This window comes from Opisthocomus hoazin, chromosome Z (assembly GCF_030867145.1).
Source record: "Opisthocomus hoazin isolate bOpiHoa1 chromosome Z, bOpiHoa1.hap1, whole genome shotgun sequence".
In the NCBI taxonomy this organism is placed as follows: domain Eukaryota; kingdom Metazoa; phylum Chordata; class Aves; order Opisthocomiformes; family Opisthocomidae; genus Opisthocomus; species Opisthocomus hoazin.
The window spans coordinates 69,982,633-70,005,461 of NC_134454.1; the positions used below are offsets into that span (position 1 = coordinate 69,982,633).

The following is a 22,829-nucleotide window of genomic DNA, read 5'->3' on the forward strand; positions in this document are numbered from 1 at the left end:
TTCCCAAGGCCTAGACAGAACAAGATCAGACATTAGTCAAGAAAGATGCATTCTCATGCTCTCTCTGAAACATAAATAGAAAACAGACAGAAATTACAATACACACATTAAAGTTATATTTGCCATAACACAGATGGCATTAAAGACAAAGATAGTTACTCATGGAAGTTAAAGGCGGCTTCATAAGGACTCTTTCCCTTGCAGAACTGGGAAACGAAAAAACATTTTGCAGAACTCAGTGGCATGCTTTCAGTTTCTCTTCTCTGGCTAAGAAAAAACCGTTCTCCTTCCTGTCATAGCACACAAAAACCTCTATGAAACTCAGTTCATGGGAGACAGAAATCTGGAAAACAAGTTATTTTTGAATGTTGTTCTAACATCTGAGTACATTTTATCAAGCAATTCCTTTTCTACGCATTGTTATATTCAAAAAACAAAAAAATCATTGGACAATGTAGAAATACAGCTGTTTGCTTCAACAATCATAAAAAGGGAAATGTGCGTGTGACAGTCTTACGTGACTTTTGCACTGAATTGTTATTAACAGCACAGTACACAGTCAACAAATTAAAGTACATAATTGTTAAATAACAGATACAATCATGACAGAACTGAATTTTACTATACTATATATCTGTCACAATTCAGCTTCTGCTTAGACACCTTGTTTAAGTAATAAACAATTTACTGTGACACATTCACTACAAACACAACAGGAAGTGTTCCACTGGAGATCAGGACTTTGTCTCCTTGTGCCACAGAAGACACTCACTGGGACGTTCTTTGCAGTGAACATTTGGTTACTTTGCATCAAGTCCACAGCAAACTCACCGTCTGCTAAAGATTCAGCTGCATGAGGTAAGCTAAAAAAAATTTCAGGGCGTTTGTTACCTGCAATTTCTCTCAGAAGATTTTTACAGCAGTACTTTTAAAAATTCATCTAGGAGCAACAAACTCAGGTCTGCCTCTTTTCTTACGGAAAGCTGTTTTACAGTTCACAAAATACAAATGTTTCTCTTACAAAAATACTCTCTTTACAGCAGAAGAAATCTTGTGTCATTCACACGTAATACATCTAGTTGAAAGTCATACAGTAAAGAAAACATCAGCTCATTTGGGAGATGTTACTATGCAAGCAGCAGCTGTCTGTTCCATTTGCAACCTACCAGCTCCAGTTTCACAGTGAGAGTAAACTACTTACATACCCATAGGATATGGGTATCTCTTATGTATAGGACAGCGTACCATGCCCTCCCCTCTGTCCAGGAACCAATAAGCAAAGAGAGGTGTTTACAGCGATGTTCTTGCTGAGAAGAAAGCAGAGCATGAAATCTAGCCCATGAGTGAAACTGCTGCCAACAAAAATTATGATCAATGTGTGAAGCAAGTTAAGTTACCTAGAGGCAGTTTTTTTCATGGTTTTTTTTTTTCTCCCCCCCCTGTTTACTCCATCTAAATATCCAGAAGGGCTGTAGAACTCAAATGTATGAGAGCAATAAGAAAAAATGTCTATGTCTAATTTCGCACAATGCACAAGTGCCACTAGTGTCTGGGTTGGCGGGAGGGGAAGCACAGTTATCCTTGCCTGAATCTTCTTCTGGTTTCATATATTCACCAGTTAGTACAATTATAAGCAAATAAAACGATTTCCCACTGCATAGCCCTTCAGTGCTTCACAAAGTGATGTGATCATTAAAAGCAAGGCTTTCAGTGTACAACATTATGAAACATATTGTTAACTTGCCATCAGATCAAAAGACATGAAAGCTACGCTAGTATTCATGGCAACCCCACAAATGAAGCAAGAAATTCTATCTATGCAAGCAAGCAAACAATTAACACTAACTCTGGAAGAAAAAAAAAAAATGCAAACAAAGTCTTGAAACAGTATCAGACAAAGTTAAAAGAAATCACTCCAATATCCGTATCTTTCCCTGCCTCACAAAAAACCCCAAACCCAACCTACATATTCTCTCCTTACACTTCATTCCTTACACTTCATTCCATGTGTTCAAGTATCTCGTAACTGCCACTTGGTGTCACAGAGGTACATGCTCAAGTTTGCTGGTAAACTGCTTGCTTATTAATAGGCAATGAAATAAATTGAGATAGGAGACTGAAGCACTGTTTCCACAGGGAGTGCTGAAAATCAGACACAACAACAATCCTTTGACACCATTAAGGCATCTTTGTGAAGTGATTTCTGATGTAGGCATTATGCCATACTATCATAATTATTACAATATTCCTCATTCCCATGAGCTGGAATTGCACTACTCAGCAATATTTCACTTGTGAAACTAACCTACACAGCAGGCCTGACGGGCATCCTTACTTCCGCTGGGTCCAAACTTTTCCCAGCTGACACTGACAATGTGGCTGTCTGTGAGCAAAACACATCTGCTTCAATTTTTTTCCCCTTTCATTTGGAATAAAGCATTTCAAAGACTAAGAAAAGGAGTAAATACTAGATTGAGTCTGTGGAACAAGTTTAAATTATAACTTCCATATTTGTTTTCCACTTCATTTAACCATTACTCTAAAAGTGGATTTGAGATTTCTCTTCACTTCTTAGCAAATCCCGCATGGTGTTTTTATGCCAGTGTATATAGGACACCTTTTGACCTCACGTATGAAATGCAATGTAAATAGTAAATCTGATGGAAAATTTCACACCAATCTGCAGGCTAAGATTTGTGCATCTACAGTGAAAGCAAACTGCACAATTCTACAACTTCTGTGATTTTAAAATCTTAGAAAATATCCCAGAAAATAATAAAACTACGCGCTTTGCAAGACCTCCTTGGTCTTGGACACTATTAAAAAATATTTCATAAATTTAAGGGGGTTTAAATAACAGTATTAGACCTAGACATGGGTGTAATTAAGGAAGAACATGTGCTTTATTTTTTAACCTTATATTTGAAAGCCATCTATATAATTTTGCACCTATAAGAACAGCTTTATTTAAACTAGCATTCCTTGGGTGTCTGTGCTTCCAGGAAAAAAAGCCAAAATCAGAAACCCACCTCCCAAAAAACTGACACAAAACTTCATTATAGAAATACTTTTTCCTTAACTTTCACCCTGCTGTTTAGCGCAGTGAAGAACAACGAACACAAAATACTTCAAGCACATGCATACAACAAAGACAAACTCAGAAGAACCGGCCATAAATGACAATGCTGAATCAGCTGCAGAGTTTCATTAAAGCCAAGACTCGTCTCTCCACATCCCACTGTCAGACACAAATCCCTGCCAACACAGACTACAAGTTTTGAGGCTGGCTGAGAAACCATCTTCTCTTGTAAAAGGTCCAGAAGCCTGATCATTTGCTGGAGATTGTATGGCCATTTCACTTTGGGACCAACCTAGAAAAGAATTCCTCAGTCATTTCACAGCACTAAATTCACCGAGACACTCCTCCTGCACTGCAGTTTTAACAGTAATTTCTGAAACTAATACATACATTCCTGCAGTAAGTTTTTACTTCAATTTATTACCAGTTTCTCACAAAGATTCTCCTGTAGTTTTGAACACCATGAATACACCCTAAAATAAGAAAGGCACTAAGTGAATCTGTGCTTTCAAGTGTGTCTTACTCTGCTTTCCAGAGCTTTTCCTGTTCATTTTATTTCAGTGGTCTAAGGGGAGGTTAAAATAACATCGACTGAATCTTGTATTTCTGTTCAAAGCCATCTTATAATTTCTTCATGCAACAAATTCTGGTCCATTAAAATGACGACCTTAAAAAAGCTTATTGGGTTTCAGATTGGCGGATAAAAGCCAGCTAGTCTTTCTTCAAAAACATTTAACAAAAAAGCACCTCAAGCAAGTTACATACTTTGAGAAGAGTAAAATTTTGGCGTTATTCTCAGAGGATTCTTCACCACTTCCACCTTCAAATTACTAAGGCAAATAATGTTTAATATTGTGCATCTAATCCTACAAAAGTCAGAATAAAACCACATCGTTTGAGCAAACTGGCCGACAAACATACTCTTCTGTTGATTTGTTCCCATTGCCAGCTTCAGAAAAAGAGGGCATTGCATTTCTGAAGAAGGTGAAAGACTACCAGTGATTGCTGTTCCAGATTGTTCCCCTCCCTGCCTTCACATTACAAAAGCTTCCCAATTCATATGGACATATCCATTAGAGCAACTTGGTTTTCTAAAAAAACACCAAGCCTCCCAAAGCTGTTACTAAATTTACACTTCACATATAAGTAACTAATTCTATATTCCAGGTGTATTTAAAATTCAACCTTCGCTTTCTGCGTAAGCAATTCTAATCAAAGAGGGCACAGTAAAGAAGAAAGAAGAGGATGAATTCATCTCCAGAAAACACAAATCAAATACTGACAAGAGAAATCCAGAACTATTAATTGGAACTTAAAAGAAATTTTAGTAACTTGAGTGGGGTTTTTGTACGAACATTCAGACAGAAGTATATAAATCTAGAAAGCAGCAACACAAGAATGTGTTTCAAAATGCCAATATTAGAAAAAAAACACTGAATAAAGGATATGACATTAACTTTGAAAAAAGCCTAATCACGAGGAAAATGAGACTAGAATGAGTAAGAATCCAACTGGATATGAAAAAAATTAGAAAAAAGTTGCTAGCTAGAAGTTTTGGTATGGTTTGCGATCCTTTTCAAGTACCAGCATGTACTTAAGGCACAGGTGAGGCCAATTCACCTAATGCTTTTTTGATTTTTGGATTTGAGGAAGCACAGCTCCTTTCTGTTTGAACTTTCTGTAATTGTACACTCAATTAGGTTAAAGAATCTTCACATTGCAAAAAAATCTAAACTTGCACAGCTGAGAAGAGCTTCCACCTTTGCAGCTTTGGTTTTTTTTTTCCTTCTGAACCAAGTTATTAGTTGCTCACTCTTTGTGTTACACTCACTAGACCAAACAACAATTTTTAAACTGACTTCATTTATTTGCAAGCAGCCGTAACTGTCTTACTCAAAACTAAGTGAAATGAAAATGAAGACCTAATTATCTTCAGGAACATTCATTCTTACACGGAAAGATCAAATTGTCAAGTCTACCTTACAATGCTTTCCTCCAAAAGTTTCACGGGTGGTTTTTGCAGAAACAGTCCTAAGTGAAATCTCAGTAGGTTGCGTGTTGTCCACACTTCCACAATCTATTTGAGGATTTAAAATCAGAATCCGTATAAAAATCAGTAGTAATCTAAAGCAGAGTGGCGTTTGTTGTTTTTTTTTTTTAAGCAACACATCTAAAGATAAGAAACACAAAAGACAAACTAGGACTGTGACTTGAAGCAGTAATACATAGCCTAGTAATGAACTAGTCATAAAAACGCGGGAAGTAACAGTGCAAGGTTTCACTGAACCAACTTCAGAAAGGGGTAATTATCCCCCATTACAGAGGAAATATCTTTCACCCAAAGGAAATCAGTAACAACAACTGAATCTGAGGTAATTCCCTGAAGTGTCACCAAGCAAGCTTCTACTCATCAGCTGTGCTTCAGCATATGAAAGGACTAAGCAGCAACAAATTAAACAGGTGACTGTCAAGCACCCTGACCAGTATGGCAGCTGTACTAGTTTATAGTCCCATTTGTGACCACCATGCTGTGTTATGACTCCTCTGAATGGACTTTCCACCTTAGTTAAAAACAACTTGTGTTAACATGACACAGTAAGAAATCTATCCCAGAATTTGTCTGATTATTACAAATTAATAATCTAATTTCATTTTCTCTACTACACAATGTAGCTTTTACTTTGGAAGATTTAAAAATTCTTTCAAATGTTTAATTTGAAGAATTAAAATTAATTAATTTGAATAATTTTAATTTCAAATTAATTTTTATTTCAATTTTTTAAATTTTAATTTGTGTGCGGGGGGAATCCAGACCTCTTACAACTTTGGAAAGTGCTCTAGTTTAATGGAATTGCCACATATTAAGAGATTACAAAAGGAATCTTATGTCAAATCAATGTGGGATCAGATGTTTTAAAAGTTTAACTACCATCACTGAAACATACTTGAAATATGCTGAATTTAAGGTCTATGAAAAGTAAAGGTCTGTCAGAATAGTATGCAAGACAAATGTCTAAGAAAAGTAGAGGTCAAAAGCATCTGGTCTAACACACAAAGTTTCATAAAAATGAAAATTAATAAGATATTCAACAATTGAGCAAAAATTCATGATCACAAAAGATGTCAGACTGATATTACTTCTTACCATGTGGACTTGTATCACAGTAGCAGCCTCTCAAAAACGGGACAGTAACTGAGAAAGCTGTCTCACCTCTTCAAACAGATGTGTAAGTGTTTTTCAGATCACTATAAAAGTACATCACACATAAAAGACCACAAATAAAAACTAGTTTCCATGAAAAACTGGTGGAACTACAGTTGGAGTAAAGTCAGTGTGTGAAACGAGTCATGCCCTTGTGTCTTAATAATGGACTGTTTATGGAAACACTCTTCTCAACAAGTTAATCTTATACCAGGTACTGGAAGCGACCTGGCTATGAACTAGAAGCTGAAGACTGATGTCACCTATTGAATTAATTGCTACACTAAACTGACAGGCAATCTGTGACTAGGGTGATGGAGCTCCAAGTCCATGCAGATATCAGAAGGAAGAGGCACCGCTGAAGGGGAGTTGAAGCAGGGCTGAATTCAGCCCAGGGTGCACAGGACCAGTGAAGAACGCACTGTCACATAATCCGGTCCTGGAAAATTAAAAGGCATTTGTATTGTCAGCTTCAGTCATATTTCTAACAACAAATACTACATAAACACTGAGATACAGGTCCCAAACTGTATCTCTTTGAACACTGTAGACAGGGAAGGTCAACACTTTCAGTAGACAGCCTTCCTATCTACTTGCTTAATATGTTCCGGTTAAGCGTTAGCCAGCCACACATCTACAGAAACTCAAAAGCAAGCTGCTGTACGAATAAGGAATAGCGTAGTTCTCAATTCTTATACCGTGACTGCCCATTCTTAGCTTTTGAAGGATTAATGTAGTTAAATTGAAAGAGTTAAACATTTTATATCCTGTAACGACAGATTATTTTAGTGACTGCAAATAAGTATATAGTAACCCAACAAATCCTTATCAAAAGTCACCACGGTAAGAACCAGCTACACTAACCACTTCCCTTGTGAGAGCCAGCTCTATCCCCTCCCAGTTATAAAAACATGCCATTTATTTGAACATGGAAAGGGAGTAACAGTGCTAGACCCATATTGTCTCATTTCCCATTTCCTTTTAGGTTTCAAAATGCAGACTGTGTCACAATAAGGCTCAGAAATGCAATAAAGCAGACATTGGGCCTTCAGGAGAGACAGTGAGATGTTGGTTCTCTAAAGTGAACTCGGGGAAAAAAGAGCAAGTTCTACACAGTATTTTTTATTTTCCAAAAGTGATTGTAAGGAACCCCGAGGAAAGATGCAGTAGACTGACTGTTACTAACAAATGCCAAAACCTTGCCCAATTGTAACTACAGTGAAAACTTTGTCTGCATTTATCCTTATGCACTAATTATTTGCGGTTCCAAGCAAAACCAAAAAGTTTTAAAAATTTCTTTAGGGCAAAATCCATCAGCCTGCTTTGTGCCTCCACCAAACCATAAATTTGTTCGTTACCATATTTGCTGCACAAGAAGGTGTTTTCAAATGCAGATGCAACAGTGTCTTCTCCCCCAGAGATCAACTGAAAATATTTAATGGAAAAAAAAGCCTGTCCTCCTTAAGGTACTAGCTCCCATAACACAAGCTGCGTTCTCCCCACAGAGGGGAGACAGAGCACAGCATCCCAACTGGGATAACCAGTAGAGCTCTTTTGCACAGATGACAACATTTCACAGATCTGAAAATGCTGCAATTGCATACATCAGCCCTTCATCTGTTTTTGGCTTTGTTCCAATCCAATTTACCTGCTTAACAGTTGTGCAGATCAGGGAGATGTGTAGCCCTTTTGGCTCTACAATCAGAGAAACTTTATGTAGATTTTGTATTAATCGTAACTGGAGAAGGTAAATTTGTTCAGTAGTCTTTCCCTTACAGACATAATTGGAACAGAGCTGAATTACTTCACAATAAGCCAGAAGATGCAACTGAGCATTTTTTCAAAATCTTATGGCTCCTTCAGTATAGCTATGTATACTTAAAAAAGTCCCAGGTACCTTCAAGAAAAAATAAAGGGAAAAAAATCATATTCCTACTTTTGACAACTTTCACTGTTATATCCTCTGAATTGGGGTTTTAATTGTGAAAGAAACCCACCATTTTTACATATATCACAAATCAGCATGTACAAAACGCTATCAGCAGGCCTAGGCAGAAGCAACCTGAGTGCTAAACATATGTAAACTGAAGCACACATTTATATGTGGAAATTCTGTTAGAACCAGAAGGTCTTGCAGTTTGCAACACACACTGCACTACCAGATCTTGCATTCTTCTTTTTCCCTCAAGTTCTACAGGCACCTACTGCCTGAAGTGTCAGAGATGGGCGACCAGGCTAAACCTGTGAGTCCTGTAACAAGTTTCACATAGCTGAGGGCCACAAGATGCACAGAACTTAACCAGTCATTATGCCAGCAGGTTGACAGAGCTGACAAGCAGAGAAGCTTCACTCAGAACCCTGCAAGAGTCACATGTAAACTCTAAGGTGGGCACAGTGGTAACTCGGGTCCTGGTCTTCCTCACGTTTTAAAAGAAACCCCGATTAGACACGTTTCATCTACTTTGAGATAAACCTTGCTTTATTTCAGCCTAAGGCACAAATAACACAACTGGTATAGATACACAAGAAGTGAACACTTGCTCACAGTGAATGCCAATAAAGCCTATAAGCTCCACCATTGCGTAACAATTTTACTAGAGGTTCACTCACAAGATTAAAACTAGTATTTCTGTTTAAGTCCCAGCTATTTATGGTTATTTAGCTCTCAACTACTTCTGCACACGCGAGTACTTTAAGGACTGTGGAAATACTTCTGGATTCAGCTAAGCTGCTGCCTGGAAAGAAATACTTATAAAAAAATTATTTGTCAATTCAGAAAAAGTCAGAGACCCATTTTGATAAAGCTCCTATGGAACTTTGCCTACATGGTAGAAGCTGGCAGATTTCCTGCTAGTTGCCCTTGTTAGCTCCTCGGCAGTCCACCCTGTGGGCTGAAAGGAAGCCAGAAGTCTAGAAGTTCTGGCTGTGCTCTCCCCTGCTGTCTTGATTCCCAGGGTCTACAAGTTGCCTGTCCTGGCACTGGACCTATATTCCCACTTGCAGTCAATTTTAAAATACAGGAATGTAATTCATACACAGCTGATTTCAAAACGCCAAAGCAATTGTTCTTCCCCACTTGGCTTTGCTGGACATCCTCGCTAGTGGCAGAACTGTAAAATACTGCCACAAACATACAGCTCAGAGCAGGTCAGAACAAGCCAACAGCACAGCATACTCATTTTCTGCTGAGGTACTAAGGGGAATTATATACTTCAGCATATTTATCAGGACAAGATGGATCACCATTGTACCTGAACATGCTGGAACTTCACCACACGCTTAAAAGACAACTGAAGATACAGTAGCACTGTTCCTCTTACCACAGGTACACATAACTTTGAAGTGCAGAACAGCTCTTTAGAAAATTTTCAGTGTAAATAATGTAATTTCAAGACCTTGTATAATCGTACTTCAAATAAATTTATAAAGATGAACACTAAACAGCTTCATTAGCTTAATACCATTAATTAGAGAAAATAGGGGAAAAGCATGGTTAAAGACAGTACCTTTCTAAGAAATGCCAGAGTTTTCACAGAAGTTTGTGACGTTATTAGTAAACTTATATAAGTATCCCAAGACCAACAGCCAAGGAAAGTTACTGACAACTGATGTATTTGATACAGACAGTAAATATTTGAATAAGATGTCATCAAGACCCTTCTCACAGACATCTCATAGCACAACTTTCAGCCCAAAGCCTTCCAACAGTATTTTGTTTTTCCTTTAGTATGGGAAGTCCAGCTTCCACGGTAGAGAAGAGACAGAATTTGTAGGATTGTCTAGGAGTGCAGCCTGCAAACCCTGACTTCTGTTCTTTCATGGACAGAAAAAAGCTTATCCTGAGAAATTGTTTTGGGTGAAACAAAGAGCACCCCCAGGTACAAGAAAACACATCTGTTTACTTCACTGATCTGCCGCTTTCTCTTTCCCCCATGTTTTCCATTCCCAAGAGTCACTTGGACCCATCTGGCTTCGCAGTACCTATACAGGAAAAAAGCTGTGTAAGAACCGAATCCTTCGCTACCAACAACATACCTGAAATAAGGGACAAGAGTAACCATTTTGAATGGAGGCATGCTGACCTGCAGCAGAAGCCAAAAAGCAATGATCAGGCATTAAATCACTGTAACTCGCTGCAGTAATTCTAAACCACCCTGTATCACCTAAAATACTGCCAGTCACTTTGCCAATCATTAATATTACCCCTTACTCCGCTTGCCGAGGGAATCGGTGTACGTTGGTTTACAGTATTGAATGCATCCTTACATGAAAGCACCTTACAACTTTGCACAGATGGAAGATGTCTTTGTTTAATCCAAAATACTTTATTACTCAGTTCTCTGATGGGGATAATCTGCTGCCTTCTCACATAAAAGGCAGTCTGAATGTCAGTCTGCATGTCAATCATCACACTGAGAGAAACCAAACAGATCAGTCATCCAATCTTTCCTGCATTAGTTTGGCACAACATACTTCTAAAATGACAACCCCTAAGACTATCTGCATTGCACTCTGCCAGAGATCTGCCTGGCTTATGGAGTTTCATCTCGTGCCTTCTCGTACACAAGGCCAGGAGGGCGGGGGAGCTCCTTCTCCTCCCTCTCCCTGTAATACTGGCTTAAAACAAATACAGAGAACAATACGCATGTCTCTAACGCCTCCTCCCCACGTACCCCCGCTCTTCCTCTCAAGAGCGTCTGGGAGGGATAGGAAACATGCAGTTGCAACTCAGTAAATTCTTGTCAGGGGAAGAAACTGGAACTCTCAGTTAATTTTAGGAAGATGTCTGGAGAAGGCGTGCATGGAGCAGCACGTACCAGTGCTAAAGATCCTGGCCCCAGCCTTGCAGGTTCAAAGACAAAGTTAGTTCTGCTGACTACAGGGACTTTGCCAGCAGCCAACAGCCACCACTGCAGGGCAGGTAGCCAGGGGCCTGGCTGTGTTTGCTGGGCGGTATAGAAGAACCACTTTGCACACTTACCATGGAAAACCTAACAGAAACCCCAGTGCCCTCGTGCCTCCTACAGGCTGGGGCACCTGATGTGCCTGCAGAGACCACCAAGCCTACTGTATTGACCTGTTCATTGCAAAACCCGCAAAACTCACAGTTAAAAACCCAACAAATTAATGTCTGTTCTATACTTACAGAAGAGCTCATTATCTGAAACTATATGCAGACATTATTGGAATGACTTTTTAAAAATAAATGTATACATATTTATATAGTTTTAAGAGAAACTCCATCATTTAAAAAACAGCTGCTCACATTTTCATTTCAAGTCTGAAGATCCTTTTCAAATTTTTAAGAACACATTAACATTGTTTCAGTGACCTTCCACGCTAGTCACAACTGCAGGATTTTCTTACATTAAGCAAACAAGTCTTTAGTCATAGGCTAGGCATCTGTAGAGGCATTTACATTAGCGAAACAACAAAAGTTTCAGATGTATTTTATAGGAACATTTAAGATACTGATTACATATCTGGTGATAAAGTTAAAACTGCAACAATAGAAAAAAATGAAATGAGTATTACTATCATACCTGGCAACTCCGCTGTTTAAAAACATGAAAGTAGTGAAAATAAAAAAGTGCAACATATTGATAAATTGAGAAAATTGTCACTGACTACACACAAATTTTCAAAGTACATATTCAGCAACCAGAAGTTAACGTACTGTTATAATCCAAAGCTATGAGAATATTGTCTTAACCATGACAACAAACAAACACTTGCCTGCTAGAATGTATTAATCTGACAAACTCAGTAAACTCTACATGAACTGCAAATGGGAGGTCACTGCAAGTTTGACTACACACTTCTGATATTTGCATTTTGTACACCTCTCCAGATGCAGAACAGTTAAATACCACCTGATGTTAATGGGGAGACCCTATTCTCCACTGAGCTTTGAAGCTTCGCTTTTAAAGAATACAAAGAAATACTAAAATAAAATTCTGCAGGCATTTATTGGCAGTAGAACAGGAGGTAACACTGACAGTTTGTTTAAAAAAAAAAATAATCAAAAACTGTTTCTTAATTTGGTATTACCACAAATTAGATTTTTTTCCTTCAACACTTACAATACTTATACCATGCCGTTTCAGTACCTGAAAGAAACAACACTGAAGGTACAAGCACTATAGTCATACAGGACACACAAAAAGTCCTTGGGGTAAAGGGGTATTTGAGAGAAATAACCAGTGAAATGAAATGCATATCCGTGGGCCAAAACAAGGAGTATTAGTTGCATGCCTTTGGGGGTTAACTACCAGCTCACAAAAGGTGATCATCATTGCTGACAGCTGAGCAAAGACTCATTCCAGTTTGCTCAAAAACAAGATGACTGGATGCTCAAGAAGAGTATGGAAAAAGAGCTCAGAAAACAATATGTCAGATGTGGTCAGATGTCAGTGTGGTCTGGCAGACACAAGTCATTTTTCCAGCATTCCCACCTTTCCACAGTGACCCTGGTTTAAGTTACAAGGAGCTGCAATATCAAAGAGCAGTGTGAAATCTATGGATGAGAAATACTAGAAAGAATTGAAGTCACTCAGCGTAATGAGCATATCAGCAGCCATTCCACTACAAATTCGAATATCAGAACAACAGATATGAGAACAAACAGTATTATGTTATATTTCCATGAACGTTGTGAACAGTTTACACTCTGGGACACAGAATAAATGTATGGAGACAGCGTGAAACAAAGGTAGGCTGACCTGAATTCCAGTTTAATCATAAGGCAGATAAACAGGAATATGCAATGACATTCTAAGTTTAAAGAAAAAGAAAAAAAACCTACAGTTTTTGTGAACACCTCACTCCTTAGTCATTAGATGCTGAGCACTATCAAAAAGTTGGACATTTCTGAGCAAAATTGAGAGGGAGTGATGGCTCCATCAGCTTTTATTAAGACAATTTGAACAGTATTTCCCCAGTTTCCAGGCAGAAGGTAAACAATTCCCAATTTTAAATGAGTCTTAAGTATCAGGTTAGTAGAGCTGCTGATCTTTTCAGGCCATTTTTCAGCCAAGATCCAACAAAACTCATCTTCAAAAAAAAAAGACCACAAAAATAACCCCCCAAAAAAGAACGACCAAGACCCCCAAAAAAGCCCCCAACCCAAGCAAACTCTCCTAAACCCCCCAAACCAACTAACCAACCCCCCAACATATCTTAACAGAAAAAAATAATGAAGACTATTCACCACAGAGCAGGATTCTCCAGTTCTGCAGCGTGGTGAGACAGGAAATCGGAAGCGTCCTGCAGGCAACACATTCAGCCTCCGGGTAAAGATAAAAAGGGAGGGAAGCAACAGAATGCAACTTTCCACTTAACCACATTCTCCTAGTCACCTAGAGACACGTAGCGAAGCCCTCTGAAAGGCTTTCTGTCCACTTTGCCTCCAGCAAAAGAATGAACAGTAACTCTAGAGTTTCAAGTGAGAGCAGAGCAGATAAAAAGTAAAATAAGACGACTCTTGGGTCTTTTGAGAGAATCCTCTGAGAACACAGAGATTAGCATTAGAAACTCGGAACTCAAACCAGGTCCATTCTCTTATCGCCACTGCTGCTGAAAACTAGCTTTACACGTTTAAGGAATAGCTACATGGCAACGTATAATTTCTATTTCGAACAAGCCAAGTTTCACCCACACTGAAAGCCAGCGAAAGCCATGAGCAGCATTCCCACGGTCATCCCACCCCCAGGTTTCCACTCCCGCCTCATCCTCTGCTGCACCAGGATAAACTTCTGCACAGCTGCAGCGTCACCTTTACTCCAACTTCCAACGACAACAAATGCATTAGCACACCAAAAGACCTTGTGAAGTTCAAATCCACCACACAGAAGGGAATAAACTGACCTTCGAATCGTCTACTCTACATGTTTGACCTTTGGGTAAGGCACAACCGAACGTGTCTATGCACAGGTATCGCGCTGAGCAGTGCTTAGACTCCGCTGAGCGACACTGGAGACTGAACCTTCAGTAGCACTAAATCCAGTGAGACAGAAAGCTCCAGATTAGTTAGTTACAATCTATTTACTCTGCATAGGAACAAAGAAACTGCCATACTTGCAATAACTAAGAGCGATAAAAGTCAGACACGGTAAAGGGTGAGCCTCTTCCAAAAGTACTCTCAAGCCACAGAGCACACAAGAGGCACGAAGTGAACTTTCCCTCACAGTAGTATCCTGCTCCAACTGGAAGCAGAAAACCTGGCGGATTATTTCAGCAGCCTGTTAAAAATATCCAGCATTATGGACTTGTTAAATCACATAAAATTACATTTTACCTTAGCTATGAATAGCCAAGGTCAATAATAAGCTATACTTTTTACCTCAGCTACATTTTGACATCAAAAACAGAGAAAGTTATCATCAACTAAGTGAAAAAAAAAAAAGGGCAGGTCAAACCTCGGCCACGCTGTGCTTCCACTGTACATGCTCTCCCTCTCTTCCCACCCCACTGCCCGGTCTAGAGCTCTGTTAAAGCATTCACGCCCTCCTTTGAAAGTCAAAGGGGCTAGAGATTGGCAAGCAGAGCTAAAATTGGCGAGCTTCTACTAATACACTTGTAGATACAAAGCTTCAGTTTCACAGTGCATCTTGGGTGTCTCTAGCAGGCGTCAAACAGCAACTGCAGAAAATACAGTATAAATATCTAAAAAGACTGTCCTGCAGCTGAACTATCTGACAAGTCTGCCACATCTGGCATAAACATGTTCAAATTCAAACACTTAATTTTCATACACGTCAGACAGTACATGGTTACCGTGTGCAGATAAGATTAATTGCACTATTTCCTGTTTTTCAGTTCTATAAAAACATGGTTATGGCAGTATAACTAACCCTGTACTTGAGGATGTAGTAAGTCACCTACACCAATTCCAGACACAAATAAACATCACTCAAAGGGTATGAATGTTTTAAAAGTACCTTGTTAAGGTGACAGAGAAGGAGGTGCATTTTGCCTTCACAGATTTCCCTGAAGTTACACAAAATCATACTACAGTTACCACCAAACTCACTGTTTGAACCTTTTTATATAAACCAAATCAATACAGCATCAGTACAGATACGGGATAAGAAGTCTGAAGTGCTTTACGCTGAAGCTGCATTTCCTAGTAAAACAACTCCCTTCTCCTCTTACAGTGATATAAAAAGATAGCTTACAACGTTCACAGCTTTTCGTGACTGCCATGACAAGAAGAATGCTTGAGATTGCAGAAAAAAAGGTAAGATTTACATTAAGGACTTAACAGCAGGGTCAATTTCCTTTCGCAACTTCATTCTGAAGCTCACGCAGGTCTTCCAGCGTAAACAGAAAATCTTATTTCAAAAGAAAGAAACTGCAATACCAAAGAGACTGATAGGGGGACTTTGGAGCAAGCACAGTATCTTTAACTAACAGCAGATCCCTACAGGAAAGCCAAACTACTGTATTGAAAACTAGAATAGAAAACCTCCACATAATGCATTATTTTGACTATGTCCTTCAGTTTGCCTCTTAATAAATGTCTAGACAACAGCTCCACACACAAATTTAATGTGCACTATGCCATTACTCACACACAAATTAACCTCCCTCCTTCGGCTAGAACAAGCCAATTAATATTACAATAAAGGCAGAGAGATGTCTTAAATTGTTGATATGGCCTGATAAAGTAGTACTTTCTCTAACATCTGTCTACGGATAACACGACGTACAGAATTACTGAGATACTCTACATAAGCATTTACAAGATATTTCTGAAGAACAATCACTATTAATTTTGCCATGTATTTTCAACTGTACTTATGATAAATTAGAAGTAGACCTGTCTCTCGAAAATACTAAAGAGAAAAGCACCTGGCTTTTAGTATTTTCTACAATTTGTTAACATTCCTAGCCCAACGTCAGCATTTAAGATGGGTTTTGACTTGTACATGCACACTCGAAACACTGACTTGTCCAAATCCAGGTACTTAAAAGTAAGCAAAACCATCCATGTGAAACCAAAAAACTCCACAGCCACTCTGTCATTGCTGCCATCAGACTGGCTAGCAAGAATTGACTCCGTGCTTTGGCACTGATGTGACATATATTGACCTTCCTGAACCGCCAGTATCAAGCACAACTCCCACTTGCTATCACCATGAGACTCCTGAGCTGTTTTAAACGTGTTTCAACGCTGATTGTTTTCCTTGAAAGCCATGAAACCAGTCACAATTGTATTATAAGTCACAGTACATTACAATTTCATTACTTGATAGAGACAAGGATGGTGCTAAGAGTCATAAGAAGACAAATTACTTGCTAAAATTCATACATTATTCCTCCCACACCAACCACTTCAGATTTCCCACTAATTCTTCTGTAAGTACAGAGGCATTTCTTATCTGTTACGACCACACTGTATCAAGTATTTTTACACTGCCCTAGAAACAGACCAAAATCCCTCCAAATTGCTGAGAATTCATATAAACAGGACATTTGTCAAGAAAACAGGTCTTATGACAGCAGTCCCAACGTAAGTCAACCTTTAAAAAGATATCCTTGAAGTTTAACTGACATAAGACACAACTGCAGAGCAGAGACTACACAAGTCCTGTGTCTAAACTGGAACTAGATTTCTTATGAGGTTTAAACAACTAGCCAGGCACACCGTAAGGCAGCACTAAAACAGGTCCTTGGACGTTAACGCGAAGTCCTCAAACCACACAGTCCACAACAACCAAAACCTTACAAGGAACCCAGCCGAACTGCCAGCTTCACCTCCGAATCACACCGCCACCGCTGCGGTGCCTCCCCACACACGCACCGCTTCGGCCGAGCAACCGCACGCCGGAGCCGAACCGTGCTCCCACCGCCCCAGCACAGCCACCGCTTCGCTCTCACCCCCAGCGCTTCTCCGAGAGAGCGAAACCTGCTCCGGAGCGCTCCGACCGCCCCAGCACAGCCGCCGCTGCGCTTCGCACACGCGTGGAGCGGGCAGAGGACCGGCAGTTCCACCAAACCTCAAGAAAACGGACTTGGCAAATGACACGGGCTACCACCAGCCGGGCGCTAAGCGACACCACCGAGATGCATCACCTGGACTAAACCACCACCAGACCACTTTCTCTTGGGAAGAGGAGAGAGGGCATTTATGCGCGAAAAACCTTCCCCCCCGCCCCGCTAAGTATTAAACAAATCAGTTCCGCAACATCACAGCGCTCCGGATGGGAGCCAGACCTCGGAGACTCCGAAACAAACCAGCGAAGCCGCGGGCCGGCGTGCGGCCGCCGGCTCGGCGGAGCTGGCAGCGGCCAGGTGCCGAGCGAGCCCCGCGGCTGGAGCCCCGCCGCGCAGCCCGCGCCCTGCCCCGGCCCCGCAGAGCCGCGGCGGGCTGAGGCGCTGACAGCTGCGGGCGGCCCGTCCCGCGGCTCCCTCCCTCCCTCACCCGCGCACCAGGTGCCCCCGCGGGAGGCGGCGGGCGAGCGCTGCCCCGCCGCGTCCCAGCCCCGCGCTCCGCTCCCGCCGCCCCCGCACCCGCTGCCGGCCCGCGGCCAAGTGGCGACCGGGCGCCGGCGGGGAGCGCGGCAGTCCACCCCGAGCCCTCCCCGCGGTAGCGGCCCCGCCGCCGCCGTCACCCAGAGCGGAGCCCTGCTTCCCCCGCCCCCGGCGGCCCCCTCACCTCGCGGGGGGAAACGGCTCCATCCTCCGCTCCGCGGCGGGGTCGGTCCCCGCCGGGCTCCCCGCCGGCGGCGGCTCCAGGAGCTCGGCGCAGCGGCTGGGGGAGGCAGCCGGGCTGGCGCGGCCGGAGCGCGGCGGCCCGGGCAGGCAGTGGAGCAGCAGCGTCTCGGGGAGCTCCGGCGAGGAGCAGGAGGAGGAGGAGGAGGCGGCGGCGGCCGGGGCGGCGGCGAGCAAGAGGGGCGCCTCGGGCAGCCGGTCCAGCTCCACGCTCCGCACTTTGCGCAGCTGCTTCCGTCTCCAGTCGGAGCGCTGCTCCCGGCCGCCGCCGCCGCCCGCCTCCCGCAGGAACCCCCCGCCGCTCCCGGCGACGCTCCCCTGGGCCGCACCGCCCCCCACGCTCCCGCCGCCGGCCGCGGCAGTGGCGGCCGCCTCCGCGCCGCTGCCCGAGGGTAATCCCGACGACGAGGCGCGATTCCCCGCCGCCGCCGCCATTTTCTCTGGCGGGTCACATCGGACTCCCGGGGATCGCGGAGGTAGCCAGCGCTCCGACCCGCCGCGGAAACGGCGCTGCCTGCGCAAACAGCGTAGGGAGGGGGCGGGAGGCGGGCGCGGATTGGTGGAGGCGGGCGGAGCGGGGCGGCCGCCTGTAGGTGCGGTGGGGAGGAGCCGCGCGGCGCCCCGCCCCGCCCCGCCCCGCCCGCCCCCGCGCAGGTGTTGGCGGTCGGAGGGAGCCGCGCCCGCTCGTCTGGGGCCGGGCCGGGACCGGGGTCGGCCGCCCGCCGACGGACGGGACGGGCCGCGCCCGGGAGCCGGCGGAGGCGCCGGGCGGGGAGGCTGTCCCCGCCCCCCCGCGGCCATTCCCACGCGTGGAAGGAAGGGCGGCGGGGAGTCCGGCGGCGCCGGGCCGCGAGGGCAGACCTTCCCGAAGCTCGGGCGGGCTGTGGGCTGCGGGCAGCGCCGCGCCCCGTCTGTGCTGCCCCCCTCTCCCCAGCACCCCCGAAACGCCTCCGGGAGCCGGCCGAGGGGGCAGCGGGCCCTGGGGACACCGCCGCTCTGCCCGAGCTTACCCGCTCGTTGCTCGCTGGGACGAGCGCGCAGCCCAGCGCGCATCGTCGCCGGCGGCCTTCGCGCGTACCCCCCGGGGCCGCCCTCAGCCGACGACCGCCGCCTCGCCCGCCCTCCGGCGGCTCTCCGTGTCTGTGACTCCCCGTCGGGGCCCACCCGTGTCCGCACGCACGTCGGGTCTGCGGCGCGGCCTGCCTGTACCTGCCGCTGCGGCCGTGTCCCCGGGGACTGGGAGGGAGAAGCAAGACGGGAGGCGTCCCATGGCCAGAACCTTGGGGAGGTCGGGGTAAAATCAGCTCCTGGTCTAGGTTTCCACTCTGCCGCGAGCGGGTGGCTTTGCTTTCAACCTCTGAGCTGCGGAGAAGGGACCCCAAGTTCTGCAAGGGCAGCAGGGCGCACGCTGCTGTCAGACGGGTGCTGTTTCGCGGCTGTTGAACGAGCCTACCTGTTCGAATGCTGATTTAATCCCAGGTGAGGGAAGGAAAACCACGTGTCGCTACGCGCACCAAGTTGTTTTCAGGATGGTGTGACTGGACACAATTACACCATTCAAAGCACTTGTCTTTAGCTGGGTGTCTTGGGTTTATTTCTTAGAATATGCCACGCATCCCCAAAGTGTAACATTAACTAGGCACCTCGACAATGATTATTCGTAAGGTCACTTGCTGGGATCACTGTGTTGATCTGACGCTCTAGCTGAGCGAGAAGTGCCTCCTAACAGAAGCAGATTCTTTCTTGCCTTACATACGTGATCAGATCACAGAATCACAGAATCACAGAACAGTAGGAGTTGGAAGGGACCTCTGTGGGTCATCTAGTCCAACCCCCCTGCCGAAGCAGGGTCACCTACAGCAGGCCGCACAGGACCCCGTCCAGGCGGGTCTTGAATATCTCCAGAGAAGGAGACTCCACAACCTCCCTGGGCAGCCTGTTCCAGTGCTCCGTCACCCTCAGAGGGAAGAAGTTCCTCCTCATGTTCAGACGGAACTTCCTGTGCCTCAGTTTGTGCCCATTACCCCTTGTCCTGTCACTGGGCACCACTGAAAAGAGCTTGTCCCCATCCTCCTGACACCCACCCTTCAGATATTTGTAGGCATTTATAAGGTCCCCTCGCAGCCTTCTCTTCTTCAGGCTGAACAAGCCCAGTTCCCTCAACCTCTCCTCGTAGGGGAGATGCTCCAGTCCCCTCACCATCCTCGTAGCCCTCCGCTGGACTCTCTCCAGTAGCTCTTCATCTTTCTGGAACTGGGGAGCCCAGAACTGGACACAGTACTCCAGAAGAGGCCTCACCAGGGCAGTGTAGAGGGGAAGGAGAACCTCCCTCCTCCTGCTAGCCACACTCTTCTTGATGCACCCCAGGATCCCATTGGCTTTCTTGGCAGCCTGGGCACACTGCTGGCTCATGGTTAACCTGTCGTCCACCAGGACACCCAGGTCCCTCTCCGCAGAGCTGCACTCCAGCAGGTCCACCCCAAGCCTGTACTGGTGCATGAGGTTGTTCCTCCCCAGGTGCAGGACCCTGCATTTGCCTTTGTTGAACCTCATCAGGTTCCTCTCTGCCCAGCTTTCCAGCCTATCCAGGTCACGCTGAATGGCAGCACAGCCTTCTGGTGTATCTACCACACCTCCCAGTTTGGTGTCGTCAGCAAACTTGCTGAGGGTACATTCTAACTCTTCATCCAGGTCGTTGATGAAGAAGTTAAACAAGACTGGGCCCAGTACTGACCCCTGGGGGACACCACTTGTCACCAGCCTCCAACTAGACTCAGCGCCGCTGATGACAGCCCTCTGAGTTCTGCCATTCAGCCAGTTCTCTATCCACTTCACTGACCACTCATCCAGCCCACACTTCCTCAGCTTCCCTAGGAGGATATCATGGGAGACTGTGTCGAAAGCCTTGCTGAAGTCAAGGTAGACAACATCCACGGCTCTCCCTTCGTCTACCCAGCCAGTCATGTCATCGTAGAAAGCTATCAGATAGGTCAGATGCCGACCTAAACGTAGAGTCTTCACTGAAGGGTGTGACAGGCGGGTAAGAAGAGGTCTTTCCCTCTAGACTTGCACACCAAAACCCTGAAGAGTCTGTTTGTAGTCCATATAGTTTCAGAATAGTATCAGTATGCACATGGCCTCGAGGTCACACGAAGTGAGTCGCTTAGGTGGTCTGTCAAGATATCACAATATAACTACCCTTACAAAGGTTTTTCAGTGAAGGATGCTGTTGAAGGATGCTGTGGGAAAGTCAGTTGTGTTCATTGTCATATAGTATGAAGGGTACCTTTGGGATAAGCAGGCCATCTAAATATCCTCTTGTGATGCACAATTCAGGGAAATACATTTGAAGATAAATTGATTCTGAATTTCGTAAAGAGATAGTATTTTACATTTATTTAAAGCCTCTAACGTAAATTAGGACAGTTTTCTGGAAGTTTCATAAACCAAGCTCTATTATCAGAGAGAGGATGTCACAAAATGCAGGGAAGAACAGAGCAAAGAATGTGCTTTGTAGAAGCGGCATGAGATTAGTTACATGCAAATCCTGAAGCAGACAATTGAAATGAACTCAAATTATTACCAGTTGCTGGCAGCGCAGCCTGCAGGTACGCGGGATCCTCTATGCTTCAATAGGAAAAGAAAACCACAAACAGTAGGCTATTATATCTTTTAAAATATTCCTCTCTGCTGTAAAAGCACATTCCCAGGAAAAAACACACCAACCTATGCTTTTACAGTATTCCAAACAGGGGAAAAAAAAACCCCACAAAAAACAGCTTTAGGAATTTACTGAACACTTGTCACCTGGCGGAGGAATCCAGCAAATGGTTAGAAAAGGATAGAGAGAAGAAAAAGTAAATCTCTAATAAAAATAAATCTATGAGGTAAGAGTGTGTACACATGCTTTCCGTCTGACGGAGTCCTAGGGAACTCCTCTCCCAGAGTGCCAAGGCTCCAACGAGGCTTAACGGAGAAGGAAACTCCAGAAATTCAAGGCAGAATGTCAGAGTGGCAGTGAGGTGCTGAGCAATGTGCATGTTCACTGAGGTGAAATGCTTTCTGGAAAGCAGCTAGGAACAAGGCAAAACATGAAACCCAGGGACGGTGGGAGGCACCAGTATGAGAAATAATTAAGGGCAGACAAGTGCTGTCACCATTGCTGTTAAGGCACGACTTTGCCTTTTGAGTAAGGCCAGCACTATCAAGGTTTTGAGTTACTTTTGGATAACATGGAAAGTGGAGAAACTTGACTATTTAGTCATTAAGGAATACATGGCATACCTTGTACGGGGTGTTTATCCCATGATTATTGGCTGAAATCCAACTCTAATAAATTACATTTTGCCACGATCCTTATATTCACCTTATTGTTTCAAAAGGATGTTTCTCGACTCTGCCTTGACTAGGGCAGCACAGTGGCAAACAAGAAAACACCTGCCATGCCTCCCTCCAGAATGTTAGGTAATGCAGTGCCTGCATGCAACATAGATTTATGCACGATATAGAGGCTTTACTAGAAGTGCTAAATTCTGAAATCAGTAATTGAATGTGCTGGCCGACATCTGTGTTTTCTTGTGATCTCCTCTTAAAAATCCTTTTGCAGTTAATCAAAGGCAGTTGACCTGATTGTAAAAAGCATAAAATTTACTGAAGAGCTCAGAAAGATACTCAGTTACCCCTGGCACAGATTATTTCTCAGTCTATCTAAAATATAGCTCTGGAGGGTAACATGAGACTTTCAGCAGTTCTCAGCAGGCCTGTTTCCCCTAAGTGGCGGCACCCAGGGTTTGTTATGAAACAGAAGCCTTTGGCCTCAAATTATCATCGTGC

General features: G+C 44.0%; 1 protein-coding gene across 1 annotated transcript in view; it reads right to left on the reverse strand.

Annotated features, from left to right (window-relative positions):
• Window positions 1-18,446, reverse strand: part of MAP3K1 (mitogen-activated protein kinase kinase kinase 1) — a 70,201-nt gene extending 51,755 nt beyond the window's left edge. The window contains exon 1 of the mRNA XM_075411151.1: window positions 17,941-18,446. Coding sequence (XP_075267266.1) covers window positions 17,941-18,431 — 491 coding nt within the window. The 5' untranslated portion in view covers window positions 18,432-18,446. The remainder of the gene's footprint in view (window positions 1-17,940) is intronic.
• Between the last annotated feature and the right edge of the window lie 4,383 nt (window positions 18,447-22,829).